General features: G+C 53.6%; 1 protein-coding gene across 1 annotated transcript; it reads left to right on the top strand.

The window, feature by feature from the left end:
• The first annotated feature begins 1,160 nt into the window (after positions 1-1,160).
• Positions 1,161-16,781, top strand: serinc4 (serine incorporator 4). Its single transcript, XM_033014824.1, has 9 exons — positions 1,161-1,322; positions 3,631-3,809; positions 6,935-7,014; positions 9,833-9,926; positions 11,402-11,613; positions 12,127-12,222; positions 13,040-13,166; positions 16,185-16,257; positions 16,737-16,781. The coding sequence occupies exons 1-9, from the start codon at positions 1,239-1,241 to the stop codon at positions 16,779-16,781; spliced, it is 990 nt and encodes a 329-aa protein (XP_032870715.1). The 5' UTR covers positions 1,161-1,238.
• The last annotated feature ends 707 nt before the right edge of the window (positions 16,782-17,488 follow it).

Below are 17,488 nucleotides of genomic sequence, written 5' to 3'. Positions count from 1 at the left end.
GGGGTCGGTGGAGGGTTGCGTAAGGATCTGTCGGTGGGAGGGAGATTAGTCAGGTGGGTTGCGGGTGGGGGGGGTGGTAGGGGTGTGGGCATGAATTTGGGATCGGGGTGGGTGGGATGAGGAGGGTAGATCAGTAGGTGGGGTGGGGAGGTGAGTTGAGTGGAGGGGTGGGTGGGGGAGGGTGTGGGATGGGTTGAGGGGTTGGGATGAGTTGAGTGGGGGGGAGGGGTGGGATGGGCTGAGTGCGGGGGGTTGGTGGTGGGATGGGCTGATGCGGGGGGGTGGGGGTGGGATGGGTTTGAGTGCGGGGGGGGGTTGGGGGTGGGATGGCCTGAGTGCGGTGGGGGGGGGGGGGGTGGGGTGGGATGGGTTGAGTGCGTGGGTGGGGTGGGATGGGCCTGATTGCGGGGGGGTGGGGTTGGTATGGGCCTAGTGCGGGGGTCGATGAGTTGATGCGGGGGGTGGGGGTGTTATGGGCGATTGCTGGGGTGGTAGGGGTGGTATGGGCTGATTGCGGGGGGGGTGGGGTGAGATAGCTGAGTGGCGGGGGGGTGGGCTGGAGTGCGAGGGGTGGGGGTGTATGGTTTTAGTTTTCGGGGGGGGTTGAGTGCGGGGGGTTGGGGTGGGATGGCTGAGTGCGGGTGGTGGGGGTGGGTATGGCTGAGTGCGGTGGGGGTGGGCTTATGCGAGGTGTTGGGGTGGATGGGTGAGTGTGTGGGGGGGTGGGTGAGTGCGAGGGTTGGGGTGGATGGGCTTTTGGGAGTCGGGGGGTTTGGGGTGGGTGGTTGGAGTGTTCGTGGGGTGGGGTTGAGTCGAGGGGGTTGGGGTGGGATGGGCTGAGTAGGGGGGTGGTGGGGGTGGGGGGGCTGAGTGCGGGGGGTGTGGCTGATGGCGAGGGGGGGGGTGGATGGGCTGAGTGAGGGGGGGTGGGGGTTGGGAGGGTTGAGTGCGGGGGGGTGGGGTTGGATGGGCTGGTGTGGGGGGATGGGGTGGGATGGCTGAGTGCGGGGATGGGGCTGAGTGCGGGGTGGGGGGGGGGGGGGGTGGGATGGCTGAGTGCGGGGGGGTGGGGGTGGATGGGCTGAGTGCGGGGGTGGGGGGTGTCGATGGCGTTGTCCCCCCTCCCTCACCGCCCTTCTCTCCGCCCCGGGCAGATGTGCTGCTGCTGTGGGCCAGCCCTTGCTCGCTCTGCTGCCCCCTTCCTGCCGGGGATCAAGGTGTCGTCAGGCACCCGGCTCATGTACACCTTCTACCACATCGTCAGCTCCACCGGCTGCTGTCTGCTCATGTCCAGGAACGTCGCAGAGTTAGTGCGGAAGAGAGTGAGTATAACCTTCCGTGCCCCCCCCCCCCCCCCCCCCCCCCCCCTCCCCTCAGCTCACACCTTTACCCTCTGTTCCCACCCCCTGCACCCTCTATCCCCATCCAACCACTACATCCCCTGCCCTTACACCCTCCCTAACCACCTCCAGCAACCCCTGGCCCCTGCACCCCCTCATGTCAGTTTAATCCCCCTCCAGCCCCTCTACTCTCTCTCTAACCCCCTCCCGCCCCATGGGCAGTCACGGTGGCGCCCATTGGTAGAGTTGCTGCCTTGCAGCGAATGCAGCGCCGGAGACCCGGGTTAGAACCCCGACTACCGGCGCTGTCTGTACGGAGTTTGCACGTTCTCCCCGTGACCCACGTGGGTTTTCTCCGAAATCTTCGGTTTCATCCCACACTCCAAAGACGTGCAGGTTTGTAGGCTAATTGGCTTGGGTAAAATTGTACATTGTCCCTAGTGTGTAGGATCGGACTAGAGAACCGGGTGATCGCTGGTCGGCACGGACTCGGTGGGCCGAAGGGCCTGTTTCAGTATCTCTAAACTTTCGCTAAGCTGTAGCTCTGAAGTCTAAAGTTCTGTGAGGTCCTCAAGTCCCACACTCTCGCTCTTCTCTGAGCTTCCTCCACCACCGTCAGACAAACCGGTACAAATTTAATGGTTTGGATACGTTAGATGCAGGAAAAATGTTCCCCATGTTGGGGGAGTCCAGAACCAGGGGTCATAAGGGGTCGGCCATTTAGGACCAAGGTGAGGAAAACCTTTTTGTGAATCTGGAATTCCCTGCCACAGAAGGCAGTGGAGGCCAATTCACTGGATGTTTTCAAGAGAGAGTTAGATAGAGCTCTTTGGGCTAATGGAATCCAAGGATATGGGGAAAAAGCAGGAACGGGGTACTGATCTTCGATGATCAGCCATGATCATCTTGGTTCTTGGTTTCTTGGTCCTCCAAAATATTCCAAATGGAATTTAAACTGGAGGTGGTGAAGGGAGGGCTTAAGCCAGAAAGGGTTATTGGGAAGAAAGTGCTACTTTAAATTTAGTTGCATCTGGTTGGGTAACTATAGTAGGGTGGAGATTATTCCATGCTTTAATTGTGCGGGGGAAGAACGAATTGCTGTACACATCTGTCTTTGTAGCTGGGATCACAAATTGGATCGAATGCCCTCGTCTGCTCCTAATTGGTTTGGGTTTGGTGTAGATCTTGTAGTCTATGTCGAGCTGACCATTTAACATTTTGTAAAAACAGGTCAAACAGTGAGCATATTGAATGGCGGTGCTGGCTCGAAGGGCCGAATGGCCTACTCCTGCACCTATTGTCTATGTTTCTAAATTTCTCCCTGCCCCAAACATCTTCTCCCACTCTCTGTCCTTAAAACTCGCCCTCTTTGACAGAGCTTTAGACGGCCTGTCCCAGTGTGTTCTGCGTTGAATTCTGTTAGGGATAGAGTGGATGTGGTTCCACAACGATGTTGGAGTGGGTGCTATGGAAATGCAGACAGCTGCCGCAGTTTCAGAGCCTTCTGACCCCAGACATAGTTAACATATCATGAGCGTTTGACAGCACTGGGCCTATACTCGCTGGATTGTAGTTTAGTTTAGAGATACAGCGTGGAAACAGGCCCTTCGGCCCACCGGGTCCGCACCAACCAGCGATCCCCACAGTCTAAGAATAAAGGGGAGGCCATTTAAAACTGAGATGAGAAAAAAACTTTTTCACCCAGAAAGTTGTGAATTTGTAGAATTCTCTGCCACAGAAGGCAGTGGAGGCCAATTCACTGGATGAATTTAAAAGAGAGTTAGATAGAGCTCTAGGGGCTAGCAGAATCAAGGGATATGGGGAGAAGTCAGGCACGGGTTACTGATTGTGGATGATCAGCCATGATCGCAACGAATAGCCAAATGGCCTCCTCCTCCACCTGTTTTTTATGTTTCTATGTTTCACCACCCTCTGACTAAAGAAATTCCTCCCCATCTCCTTTCTAAAGGTACACCTTTTGAATTCTGAGGCTGTGCCCTCTGGTCCTAGACTCTCCCACTAGTGGAAACATCCTCTCCACATCCACTCTATCCAGGCCTTTCACTCTGAAAAAAAACATGGAAAGATAGGTGCAGGAGTAGGCCATTCGGCCCTTCGAGCCAGCACTGCCATTCAATATGATCATGGCTGAAATGGGGTAATTTTGCTTGTGAGTTTTCTGGTTTTCTGGCGGGGGGGGCACTGGGTGGGGAGGAGTCCGTGGACGGGGGGGGGGGCATCTTGCTGGGGCCCTGACGTGAGACGGTGCCGTTCCTCCCCTCTGCCCCAGGTGCCTTTCTTTGCCGTGCTGTGCGAGCACTTGCGGCCGGGCTCGGACTGCGACAAGATGATCGGCTACTCGTCCGTCTACAGGCTGTGCTTCGGGACGTCCTGCTTCTACCTGTTGCTGTGTGTCATCCTGCTCAACGTCAAGTCCAGCCGCGATTACAGAGCGCTCATTCACAACGGGTAACGGGAATTCAATGTCCCCCCCCCCCCCCCCCCACACTGTTCCCAGTGCCTGTATTCCATCTCCCAGTGTTTCATTCACCTGTACACTCCTCTCTATCCCAGGATTTCCAGCGCTGGACTCCCCTCTTCCAGTGTTACCAATGCCTGTATTCCTTCCCAGTGTCTGTAGCCCTCTGTTCCCAATGCTTGTACCTCTCCCTCCCAGTGTTCCCAGTGCTTATACATGACAGTGTTACCAGTGCACCCCTTACCCAGTGTTTTCACTCACTGTATCCCGTCGTCATGCTCCCAGCGTTTGTATAGAGCAGTTGAGTATAGGAGTAGTTGTACAGGGCCCTGGTGAGACCACACCTGGAGTATAGTGTGCAGTTTTGGCCTATTGGCCTTCATAACAAGAGGAGTTGAGTCTAGGAACAATTCTATTTTATTAGAAGCTATTGTACAAGAATAAAGCAATCGGCACAACAATTATACAAATCTCGTACAGCTTCATTTTTAACATTTTATTAACTGATAAGTGAATCGGGGGGAAAAAAAGTAAAAAGGAAGGAATGAAGAGAAAGAAGAAAAACACAAAAAAGAGAGAAGAAAAGACCCCTGAACTGCCGAAGGAGACAAAAGGAAAGAGAAAGACGGAGATATGCCCCACTATCCTTCCCCTCCCACCCCCCCCCCCCCGCTCACCCATCCCAAGCATCGGTTTTAAATTTGTGTTTGACCATTCTATTGTTGAAGAAATTCAGTGAAAGGAGACCATGTTTTGGAGAATTGGTCTGATTCTCATCTCCCTGCTACCTTCAGGTAGAAGGTACAGGAGCCTGAAGACTGCAATAACCAGGTTCAGGAATAGCTACTTCCCCACAGCCATCAGGCTATTAGATTAGACTAGATTAGATTTGTTTATTGTCATTCAGACCTTTCGGTCTGAACGAAATTTCGTTTCCCTGCAGACATACATAGAATTAAAAATGACAAAATCGCACAATCAACACAAATTTAACATCCACCACAGTGAGTTCACCAAACACCTCCTCACTGTGATGGAAGGCAAAATCTTAAAGTCTCCGTCTCTTCCCTCTTTGTTCTCCCTCTGCGCCGAGGCGATCCAGGCGGGTGACCCCACCGGGTGATGGTAAATCCCGCGGCTCAACCGTGCTCCGTGAACGGCCGGTTCAAACTCCACGGGTGGTCGCTGCCGCCGCCGCTGCTACAGCTCCGGGGCCGAGTCGGGTCTCCGCTGCCGCTGCTGCTACAGCTCCGGGGCCGAGTCGGGTCTCCGCTGCCGCCGCTGCTACAGCTCCGGGGCCGAGTCGGGTCTCCGCTGCCGCCGCTGCTACAGCTCCGGGGCCGAGTCGGGTCTCCGCTGCCGCTGCTACAGCTCCGGGGCCGAGTCGGGTCTCCGCTGTCGCTGCTACAGCTCCGGGGCCGAGTCGGGTCTCCGCTGCCGCTGCTTGCTGCCGCCACTACAGCTCCGGGTCCAAGTCGTGTCTCCTCTTGGCCGCTGCTTTCTCAAGTCTTACCTCTCCCCCCTTTGCCATCTTCTGTTTCTCCTCTTTCTCTGTCTTCTGTCCTCTGTCCGGGGAGACGGATCCGTATCCCCCCTCATCGCATCTCCGTCCCTCCTGATCACCGTCCCTTTCTTCCTGCAGTTCTTCTAACCTCCGGGGCTGTAAAATATACAGAATAAAGTCGCATCCCCTAATGAAGGACCAAAACATGTTTACTCCCACCCACACACACACACAACACACACCCACACAATTAAATAAAACAAAATTAACTAAACATGCAAAGGAACAAAAAGAAAGAAAAAACAGACGGATTGCAGGTGGGCCTCAGCTGTTAGTCAGCTTCCTCCATCTTATTAAACCTGGTCTCGGACAAAACTTTGAATTATTAATAACCAATTATCCTGTTATGGAACTTTACATTTTAATTATTAATGTGTGTATATTCCACACTGATTGAAGTGACTGTCCATTGTATTTTTATCTGCTTATTATGTTTGGTGTTTGTGTGGTGTGTGTGTGGTATATATATAATTCAATGTATAGGGTGGTTGCACGAAGTCCTGGGGTCAAAAGGGCTCGATGCAACGGATCCACTAAATTCAAACTGAAGACAATCCTTCACTCTTCGGTATATGTTATTATTGCTAGAAACGCGTACTTCCCTACCTGTTAAAAACCGCCAAAATGTTGAATTTTTGCACTGAAACAAATTGTGGGAGACGGGGTAAGTGTGAGAGACATGGACCCAACTTCAGAATTCCAAACGTGAAGCGAAATGAAGGTATAGAGAAGCGAGAACTGAAGGGACTACAGCAGCTAAAGTGCTTGGTAAACATTATCGCGTTTGCTCACTGCATTTCATCAAGTAAGGCATTATTTGTGTTTTTTCTTGATTCCTTTGGTATCTAAAAATTCTGAGAAGTGATAAATCTGGCTGTAAATTTTTCTTCAGTTTTCATTTTGTATGTAAAAACCCACGAGAACCATGGGCGATGAAAAAAAATTACAGCCAGATTTATCACTTCTGAAACTTTTTAGATGCCAAAGGAATCAAGAAAAAACACAAATAATGCCTTACTGTTGATGAGCAAACGGCCAATGTTCGCCAAGCACTCTGGCTGTTGTTGTCCCTTCAGCTCTCGTTTCTATCTACCGTCATTTCTCCTCACTTTTGGAATTCTGAAGTAAGCTAAATGTCTCACACACTTATCCCAATTTCCATAATTATTTACAGCGCAAAAATGGACAATTTCAGCGGGTTTTAACGGGCCCGCTACGCTGGAATCAATGGTAAGTGCCTACCTGCAGTTCATCGCGTGTACTCCACTTGGAGTAGCGTAGCAACAGTACGGGTCATGGGTCGTGACCCGACTGCCGTGAAACCTCCCTATATGGACACACTGATCTGTTTTGTAGTCAATGCCTACTATATTCTGTTGTGCTGAAGCAAAGCAAGAATTGCATTGTCCTATCTGGGACACATGACAATAAACTCACTTGAACTTGATTTATCAGCCAAAACAAGCCTTATTTTTTCTAAATGTAGTGTCTCAGTCATTTCTGTGATCCAAATCTGCCTCTCTCTCTCTCTCTCTCTCTCTCTCTCTGCAGCTTCTGGTTTCTGAAGTTCCTGGTCCTCGTCGGGTTCTCAGCAGCTGCCTTTTTTATTCCTGATGAATCATTTCTCCACGGTGAGTGTTCTATGCTGGCAGAGGGATCTATAGCACTGGGTACAATTACCACTTTCAAAAGGCATTTGGACAGATGTATGGATAGGAGGGGAATGGTGTAAATGCAAGCAAAAGGGGCAAGGCCAATATGTCCATTCGGCCTGCACGGACTAAACGGGCCGAAGGGCCTGTTTCCAGGCATAACAACTCCATACAGTGGGAATGTCTCAGCTGCTTTGGCCAATAGATGGATGAGGGGCGGGATCGTATAAAAACATGTAAAATTATAAAAGGACTGGACAAGCTAGAAGCAGGAAAAATGTTCCTAATGTTGGGCGAGTCCGGAACTAGGGGCCACAGTCTTAGAAGAAAGGGGAGGTCATTTAAGACTGAGGTGAGAAATAAAAATTTCACCCAGAGAGTTGTGAATTTGTGGAATTCCCTGCCACAGAGGGCAGTGGAGGCCAAATCACTGGATGGATTTAAGAGAGAGTTAGATAGAGCTCTAGGGGCTAGTGGAGTCAAGGGATATGGGGAGAAGGCAGGCGCGGGTTATTGATTTGGGATGATCAGCCATGATCACAATGAATGGCGGTGCTGGCTCGAAGGGCCGAAAGGCCTCCTCCTGCACCTATTTCTGTTTCTATGATATTTATCCATCACATAAAGGCTTTATTCTGACCAGCACAACTAGGGAGGGGGAGGAGGAGAGTCAGTCTATCCCACGACAGAAGGGGGAGGAATTGTACAGCTTGATAGCCACAGGGAAGAAGGATCTCCTGTGGCGTTCTGTGCTGCATCTTGGTGGAACCAGTCTGTTGCTGAAGGTGCTCCTCAGGTTGACCAGTGTGTCATGGAGGGGGTGAGCTGTTTGAGGAGCATCCTCAGTTGTATTGTACAGTTGAGATATTGTCTTGGGATAGATAGATAATTGCATTGGCATATTTGGTTTAGGGATGCTGCGCAGAAACAGGCCCTTCGGCCCCTCACACTTATACTATCCCACACACGCTGGGGAAGATTTACATTTATACCAACCTAATTAGCCTACAAACCTGTACATCTTTGGAGTGTGGGAGGACACCAGAGCACCCGGAGAAACCCCACGCAGGTCACGGGGAGAACGTACAAACTCCCTACAGACAAGCACCCGTGGTCAGGATTGAACCCGGGTCTCTGGCGCTGTGATGACCCTGTCCCACTGTACGAGGTCATTCAAGAGCTCTCCCGAGTTTAAAAAAAAAATCAAACTCGTGTAAGCACGTAGAATGTACGTAGCGGGTACGTCGGAGCTCGGGGACGTCTCTTAGCGGCTCCTAACGCTAACGGCAGGTACTCGGGAAACGCGGTCAGCTCGGGAAGATTCGTGAAGATTTTTCAACACGTTGACAAAATGTCTACGAGAGCCCCAGAGTACCGACGAGCGGCCGTTACCGTAATTCTCCGAGTTCGAATCAGGGGAAACTCGGGAGAACTCTTGAATGAACTCGTACAGTGGGACAGGGCTTTCAGCTCTACCGCTGCGCCACCGTGCCGCCTAGCAGATGATCTGGCCATCAATCAACCAAAGATACCAACAGCAAGGATCGCATCGCACACCGGCACCGACTGGTGTATAAAAAAGCACAGGGTTGACGTTCATTTTTCTCACGTGTACTGAAAAGTTCAGCTTTGCACGCTATTCAAACCGATCCGATATTCCATGCACAGATACAATCAGGTCAAACTACTGAGTGCACAATATAGTTCACAGCATTGCAGAGCGCCAGTTCAATGAACCAAATCCACTGGCCATGGGGTTTATCTGGCCAAATATCCCTAAACCCACATTTACTGGTGCCCTCCCCTAATTGCCCCACTACCCCCCACCCCTCCCCCCCCCTCCACATTTACCGGTGCCCCCTCGCTTAATTGCCCATTTACCCCCACTACTCCCCCCCCCTCCACATTTACAGGTGCCCTCCCCTAATTCCCTCACTAACCCCCCCCCTCTACATTTACCAGTGCCCTCCCCTAATTCCCCCCCTCTACATTTACCGGTGCCCCCTCATCCAATTCCCCATTTACCCTCACTACTTCACCCCCCCTCCACATTTACCGGTGCCCTCCCCTAATTCCCCCACTAACCCCCCCCCCCCCCTCTACATTTACAGGGGCCGTAGGCGCAGATTGGCAGCCACGCTTCCGTCAGTCTGCCCCAGGGCAGCTGTGGCTACAGAAGTAGCTTACCACCACCGAGTGTGACTGAGGAGTGAATGAATAATGCGATGTAAAGCGCCTTGAGTATTAGAGTATAGGCGCTATATAAATCCCATCCATTATTATTATTATTAATTCCCCATTTACCCCCACTACTTCACCCCCCCCCCCCCTCTCTCCACATTTACCGGTGCCCTCCCCTAAGGAAAGCAACACAGGGAGAACGTGCACACTCCACACAGACAGCGCTTGAGGCTGGGGTGGGACCCAGGTGAGGCAGCGGTGTGTTTATTCAGCTTGGAGTGAGTTGCATTCAGCTTGGAGATGTATTTGTGCGACTAGTGTGAGCCGGGACGTCCCAAAGAGCCTTGGCGGTCAAGTAGCGTATCGCCCCCTAGGGGCTGGGGCTGAGGTTGGTTCTGGGGTCCCCCTCCCCCCCCCCCCCCCCCCACCTGCTGCTTAAACCTATGGGGTCGTATTTACATTACTAACTCAACTTTTTGTTTTTCTTTTCTCCCCACTCCCCTTGTACCCTGTTGCCGTGCAACGGTGTTGCCTCATGGACCCGTTGCATGTGGACCTGCGATGGTGGTGCTGCCTCCCATGCGATGGTGTTGCTGCCTCCCCTGCGATGGTGCAGTGTGGCGATATGTTGGCCTGACCGGAGCCCTTCTCTTCATCCTGATGCAACTCTCTCTCATCACCGTCTTCGCCCACTTCTGGAACAAGAACTGGTGAGTTTTCCGGACAGTTACCCCCCCAACCCCCCACCCACCGTGGCCGGGCCTCAGCACCAACGCACCCAGCAGCAAGGTATTCTGGACGCACCGTGGGAATTGCCAACATCACCAAGGCTCACGGTGAAGGGAGGCTGTTGTTGGTGCATTGGCCCGGTGCCGGGCCAATGCACCAACAACAGCCTCCCTTCACCGTGAGCCTTGGTGATGTTGGCAATTCCCACAGTGCGGTCAGAATACCTTGTTGCTGGGCCACTGGACCGGGGGGGGGGGGGGGGGGGGCTTGTGACCAGAGACTTGGTCTTGCGAACGGCCTTGGGCGGGGGGGAGGGGGGGGAGAGAGGCAGAGAGAGAGGTTCAGGGGCCGGAGCTCAGAGCCTGGGATCTACACCAGAGGTGGAACAATGAGTGGGAGGTCCAGATTGGAGGGGGTGGGACCCTCAAGCTGTTCTCTGTATTTGATCCATGTTGTCTCTCCCCTGGGACTGTATGATCGGACAACTTTGAGGAAGGTTTACTCTCCCTCTCTCCCCTCCCCCTTGTCGTCTTCCACCCATATCCCTCCCTCTTTACTGTACATTGTGGCCAATTATTGTGCAAAATAAGGACTATATTTAACATCTACCAAGCTTCAGAAGTCATCAGACAACCCTTCCCCTCCCTTTCCCAGCTCTCCCACAGCCCACTGTCTCCGCCTCTTCCTTTCTTATTCCCCCCCCCCCCCCACCCGCACACACATCAGTCTGAAGAAGGGTCTCGACCAGAAACGTCACCTATTCCTTCGCTCCATAGATGCTGCCTCACCTGCTGAGGTTCTCCAGCATTTTTGTCTACCTTCGATTTTTCTACCTTCGGATATTTTTAAGGCTGAGCGAGATAGATTCTTGATTAGTGCAGGTGTCAGGGGTTATGGGGAGAAGGCAGGAGAATGGGGTTCGGAGGGAGAGATAGATCAGCCATGATTGAATGGCGGAGTAGATTTGGTGTGACGAATGGCCTAATTCTGCTGCTATCACTCATGACATCATGCTGTACATCTCTGAGAGTGGGGGAAGGAGTGAGCTGGGGTCAGGGTGGTTCGGGTGTTGACATTGGACTTGCTCTCACTGTGTGTGTGTGTGTGTGTGTGTGTGTGTGTGTGTGTGTGTGTGCGCGTGCGTATGTTTGTGTGTGCATGTTTGTGTGTATGTGCATGCATGTGTGTGTGCATGTGTATGGATGTGTGTGTGCGTGTGTATGCATGTATGTGTGCGTGTGCATGCATGTGTGTGTGTGTGCGTGTGCATGTGCGTGTGTATGTTTGTTTGTGCATGTTTGTGTGTGTGCATGTTTGTGTGTGTGTGCGTGTTCCTGTGTACATGTTTGTGTGTGCGTGTTTGTGTGTGTGCATGTGCATGTTCGTGTGTGTGCCTGTGCGTGTGCGTGCATGTGTGTGCGTGTGTACATGTGTGTGTGCGTGTGTTCCCCTGCAGGATGACGGGCGCGGCTGACAAGAAGCTATGGAGTCTTGCTGTGCTGTCGGTGACCCTGCTGTTCTACATCATGGCGATGATGGCCTTCTCCCTCATGTACAGGTTCTACACCCACCCAGCGGGCTGCACCCTCAACAAGGGGCTCCTCCTTCTCAACCTCAGCCTCTGCTTCCTGGTGTCCGTGCTGTCCAGCACCTCCTGCGTACAGCCCAGTGGGTACCACAGCGTGGCCATCTCCCCTCCACGCCAACCCCCCTGCCCCACCCCCCACCCCCACCCTGTGCGACGTGTCCTTGATGATGCTGCTGGCCTTACCGAGGCAGCGTGAGGTATAAATGGAGTCAATGGAAGGGAGGTTGGTTTGTGCGACGGTCTGGGCTGCGTCCACAATTCTCTGCAATTTCCGGCAGTCTTGGGTGGAGCCGTTCCCAGACCGTGCTGTGATGCCGTGCATCCCCATAAAATGCTTTCCGCGGCGCATCTGTAGAAGTTGGTGAGAGTTGTTACAGGCCTCGTCGTCATGGGCCACGGTCGTGTCGCCGGGGGCTGGGGTCGTGTTGCCGTGGGAAGGGGTCGTATCGCAGGGGTCAGGGGTCGTGTCGCCGGGGTCATGGGTCGTGTCGCCGGGGTCAGGGGTCATGTTGCCGTGGGCCGGGGTCACGTTTCCAGGCCTGGGCCCGGGTTTCTGCCCCGTGCTGACCCCGGCCTCCTGTCTCTGGTTCCAGGGCAGCCCCACGGAGGCCTCCTGCAGGCTTCCATCATCAGCTGCTACGTGATGTACCTGACCTTCTCCGCCCTCTCCAGCCGGCCCCCAGAGACAGGTCAGTACACAGCAACGTCACCCACCCCCCTCCCCAACCTCCCTCCCTCCCTCCCTCCCACCTTCCGCTCCCCACTCCGGCCTCCCACAGCTTCATCCCACCTCCACTGCCTATCCCATGCCGTCATCCACCCTCTCCCTCTGCTCTCCATACCCCCCCCCCCCCCCCTCATCTCCCCACACACCCCCACTCACAAAGTGACAGAACAGTAACACTGTCTGTCCCGTCCTCTCCAGCACCTGCTCTTTTGATCCCATCCCCACCACAACCATCTCTGGAGGCAGAAGAAGCAACTGCCTGCTCCTGGCCCATCAGAGGTGCGGGCAACGCCTGGTTTAATGGCTCCCCTGAAGGCCGGCGCGCCAACAGTGTTTAGTTCAGTTTAGTTTAGAGATACAGCACACAAACAGGCCCTTCGGCCCACCGAGTCCGCACCGACCAGCGATCCCCGCGCGCACACACGCGCACACGCACACACACACACACACACACACACACACACACACACACACACACACACACACACACACACACACACTGGGGACAATTTTACATTCATACCAAACCAATTAACCAACAAACCTGTGGAGTGTGGGAGGAGACCGGAGCACTCGGGGAAAACCCACGCAGGTCGCGGGGAGAACCTGCAAACTCCGTACAGACAGCACCCGTAGTCAGGATGGAAGCCGGGGTCCCTGGGGCTGTGAGGCAGCAACTCTACCGCTGGCGTCTACCCCCTCAGCTGGGGGGCACGTGGCTGGGGGTCTGCAGCTTGCTGACGTTTCTCTGCTCCTGCTCCTCCTTCTCCTTCTCCCAGTGGAATTTCAGGGGCAGAATATCAGCATCTGCTTCCCGAGTGTCGGAACGGATGGGGAGCAGGCGGAGGGGAAGATGATCACCATCATCGGAGCTGCCGTCATGTATTGCTGTGTCCTGTTTGCCTGGTACGTCTACTTCAGTTTAGTGTATAGATGCATAGAGCGATGCAGTGCGGAAACAGGCCCTTCGGCCCAACTCGCCCGCGTTGGGCAACTTGCCACCATCGATCCCCACTACGGGTGCTGGCTGTGTGGAGTTCGCACGTTCTCCCCGTGATCCTTCTGCAGTTGTACAGTGCCCTAGTGAGACCACACCTGTGCCGTTTTGGTCCCCTAATTTGAGGAAGGACATTCTTGCTATTGAGGGACTGCAGCGTAGGTTTACAAGGTTAATTCCCGGGATGGCGGGACTGTCATATGCTGAGAGAATGGAGCAGCTGGGCTTGTACACTCTAGAGTTTAGAAGGATGAGAGGGCTCCTCATTGAAACATATTAGATTGTTAAGGGCTTGGACACACTAGAGGCAGGAAACATGTTCCCGATGTTGGGGGAGTCCAGAACCAGGGGCCACAGTTTAAGAATAAGGGGTAAGCCATTTAGAACGGAGATGAGGAAACACTTTTTCTCACAGAGAGTGGTGAGTCTGTGGAATTCTCTGCCTCAGAGGGCGGTGGAGGCAGGTTCTCTGGATGCTTTCAAGAGAGAGCTGGATAGGGCTCTTAAAGATAGCGGAGTCAGGGGATATGGGGAGAAGGCAGGAACGGGGTACTGATTGGGGATGATCAGCCATGATCACATTGAATGGCGGTGCTGGCTCGAAGGGCCGAATGGCCTACTCCTGCACCTATTGTCTATTGTCCCATCTACACTAGTCCCACCTGCCCGCGTTTGGTCCATATCCCTCCAAACATGCCCTATCCATGTACCTGTCTAACTGCTTCTGAAGCATTGGGATAGTCCCTGCCTCAACTATCTCTTCTAGCAGCTTGTTCCATACACCCACCATCCTTTGTATGAAAAGGTTACCCCTCAGATTCCTATTTAATCTTATCCCCTTCACCTTAAGCTGTCCTCTGGTTCTCGATTAACCTACTCAAGAAGATTGAGGGGGGATCTTATAGAAACTTACAAAATTCTTAAGGGGTTGGACAGGCTAGATGCAGGAAGATTGTTCCCGATGTTGGGGAAGTCCAGAACAAGAGGTCACAGTTTAAGGATAAGGGGGAAATCTTTTAGGACTGAGATGAGAAAAACATTTTTCACACAGAGAGTGGTGAATCTCTGTAATTCTCTGCCACAGAAGGTAGTTGAGGCCACAGTTCATTGGCTATATTTAAGAGGGAGTTAGATGTGGCTAAAGGGATCAAGGGGTATGGAGAGAAGGCAGGGATGGGATACTGAGTTGGATGATCAGCCACGATCATATTGAATGGCGTTGCAGGCTCGAAGGGCCGAATGGCCTACTCCTGCACCTATTTTCTATGTTTCTATCTATCTCTCCTAACCACGTTCTCCTGCCTTCACCCCATAACCCCTGACACTTGATCAGACTGAAGAAGGGTCTCGACCTGAAACGTCACCCATCCATTCTCTCCAGAGATGTTGTCTGACCCGCTGAGTTACACCAGCATTGTCTGTCTACGGTTTAAACCAGCATCTGAAGTTCCTTCCTACACTTACCAGGCTGAGCCTGGCACCATGACTGCACCCATCCTCAATCTGGTACCTTGCATCTGGCAGAGTGTGCATCTCCACTGTGGCTTCACAATACTCCAAACGCGGTCTGATCAGCACCTTATAGAGCCTCAGCATTACATCCCTGTTCTTCTATATTATATCCCTCTTGAAATAAATGTCCTTTGTCTCCCTTACTACCGATTCGACTCGTAAATTAACTTTTTGGGAATCCTGCACCAGCTCTCCCAAGTCCCGTTGCACATCAGATTTCTGTATTCTCTCCCCATTTGTAAAATAGTCTATGCCTTTACTCCGACGACCAAAATGCATGACTCCGCACTTTGTCAGAGGCGCCCGTGTCTGGAGATTGCACGAGTCAGCTTGCTGAATGTGGGCTGGAGGGCTGCCCCAATTTGGCTTCCTGTTCGCATTCTCGGTCAAAGCCCTCTGCTCTGAGGTTTACCCTTGTCACGATATGTGGCTCCCGCAAAGCCCCCTCCCCTTCCACAGCTTCCTGTAGCCTCGAACGTCGGACCATCGAAGCTCTTTATTTTCATTCCGTGTAAATTCTCAACGACAGGCAAATAATGGCGGTGCGGGCTCGAAGGGCCGAATGGCCTACTCCTGCACCTATTTTCTAGGTTACTCTGAGCAAGAGGCTCTGTGCATCTACTATGCATCTTGGATGGAGCTGTTCCCAAACCATGCTGCTATGCTTCCTGATGTTGTCACCTGCACCAATGTACAGTGAAAAGCTTTCTGTCGCGTGCTATCCTGTTACAGGGAAGACTAGACATGCTTGCAATGAAGCCATTCACAGTGCACAGATACATGACAAAGGGAATAACGTTTAGTGCAAGACAAAGCCAGTAACGCCTGATTAAAGATAGTCTGAGGTCTCCAAGAGAGTCTGTGGTTCAGCTCTGCTCTCTGGCTGTGGTGGGATGGTTCAGTTGCCTGATAACAGCTGGGAAGAGACTGCCCCTGAATCTGGAGGTAGACAAAAATGCTGGAGAAACTCAGCGGGTGAGGCAGCATCTATGGAGCGAAGGAATAGGTGACGTTTCGTCCCGAAACGTCACCTATTCCTTCGCTCCATAGATGCTGCCTCACCCGCTGAGTTTCTCCAGCATTTTTGTCTACCTTCGATTTTTCCAGCATCTGCAGTTCCTTCTTAAACACTGAATCTGGGGGGGGGGGGGGGGGGGGGGGTGTGTGTGTGCGTTTCCACACTTCTGCGCCCCTTGCCCGATGGTGGAGAGGAGAAGAGGGAGTGACCGGGGTGAGACTGGTCCTTGGTGATGATGCTGCTGGTCCTCGCCCCCCCCTCTGAACGCACGGCCCTCTGCACAAAAGAGAAGGCACAGAGGCTGTGGGCCGAAGGGCCTGTCCCTGTGCTGTCCCGCTCTGTGTCGTTGTAACCTTGCGGCTGCCCGGCTCAGTCTCGCTGCTCTCGCCCTCCCTAGTAACGAAGCCTCCTACCTGGCCAAGGTGTTCGGCCCCTCCTGGATGCTGCGGGTGTACAGATACGAGTTCAAGGTCAGTCACTCTTCCCCCCCCCCCCCCATTCGACCTCTACCCCCCACTCCCCTCCTGCCCCGTCTACCACCCTTGCCCCTCCCCCCCCCCCGTTTGACTTCTTTCCCCCCTCCTGTCCCACCCCCACCCCCCTCCAACTTCCACCCCTCCCCTCCTACCCATCACCCCACCATTCCTGCCTCCCCCTCTGCCTTAACCCCCCCCCTCTCTGTCCTGCCCCTCTCTCTCCCTTTCCCTCTCCCTCTCTGTCTCCCTCTGTCACCGTCTCTGTTTCCGTCTCTCCCTGCCTCTCTCCCTGTCTCCCTGTCTCCCTGTCTCTCTGTCTCTCTCTGTCTCTCTCTGTCTCTCTCTCTCCCCCTCTCCCTCTCTCTCTCTCTCTCTCTCTCCCCCCTCCCTCTCTCTCTCTCCATTCTCTCTCTCCCTCTCTCCCTCTCTCTCTCTCTCCCCCTCTCTCTAACTGTGAGCTTTCTTCATTCCAGAAAGCTTCCTGCTCCTTCTGCTGTCTGGATGAGGAAGGTGGGTGAAGCCCTTTCCCCCCAAACTCTACTCAAATGTCCCCACCACCAGTCTTACTTCAGCCTAGTTTGGAGATCCAGCGCGGGATCAGGCTCTCTGGCCCACCGAGCCCGTGCCGACCAGCGACCCCCGCACACTAACACTATCCTTCACACACATTCGGGAAAATCTACATTTATCCCAAGCCAATTAGCATCCAAACATGTACGTCTTTACCTCTTTGGCGTGCGGGAGGAAACCGGAGCACCCAGAGAAAACCCACTCGGGTCACGGGGAGAACGTGCAAACTCCGTACAGACAGCACCCTGAGTCAGGATCGAACCGGGGTCTCTGGCGCTGTGAGGCAGCAACTCTACCGCTGCGCCACCGTGCCGCCCCCTTCTCTATCCTGTTCTCCCACCCCCACCCCCGAACTTCCTGAAGGTGTGACTCTACCCTGCGTACAAGAATCACACTCACAAGGTCACAAGTCATAGGAGCAGAATACGACCATTCAGCCCATCGAGGCTGCTCCGCCATTCAATCATGGCTGATCTATCTCTCCCTCTCAACGCCATTCTCCTGCCTTCTCCCCATAACCCCGTGAGACCCGCACTGGTCAACAGTGTGAGCTGGGGGGGGGGGGGGGGTGTGGGAGTGAGTGAGGGGGTGTGGGGTGAGTGAGGGGGGGGTGGGGGTGAGTGAGGGGGAGGGTGGGGATGAGTGAGGGGGGGGG

The sequence above is a fragment of the Amblyraja radiata genome, chromosome X, assembly GCF_010909765.2.
Source record: "Amblyraja radiata isolate CabotCenter1 chromosome X, sAmbRad1.1.pri, whole genome shotgun sequence".
NCBI classification, from domain to species: domain Eukaryota; kingdom Metazoa; phylum Chordata; class Chondrichthyes; order Rajiformes; family Rajidae; genus Amblyraja; species Amblyraja radiata.
The sequence above is the reverse complement of the archived record's forward strand: the minus strand, read 5'-3'. Positions and strand labels throughout refer to the sequence as shown.

Bases quoted from the DNA above. Each gene is read 5' to 3' on its own strand.
- serinc4 (XM_033014824.1), top strand. From the start codon at position 1,239: ATGTACACCTTCTACCACATCGTCAGCTCCACCGGCTGCTGTCTGCTC. The intron at 7,015-9,832 runs GTGAGTGTTCTA...GCGATGGTGCAG, and splicing joins TGATGAATCATTTCTCCACG to TGTGGCGATATGTTGGCCTG. The intron at 9,927-11,401 runs GTGAGTTTTCCG...GTTCCCCTGCAG, and splicing joins CACTTCTGGAACAAGAACTG to GATGACGGGCGCGGCTGACA.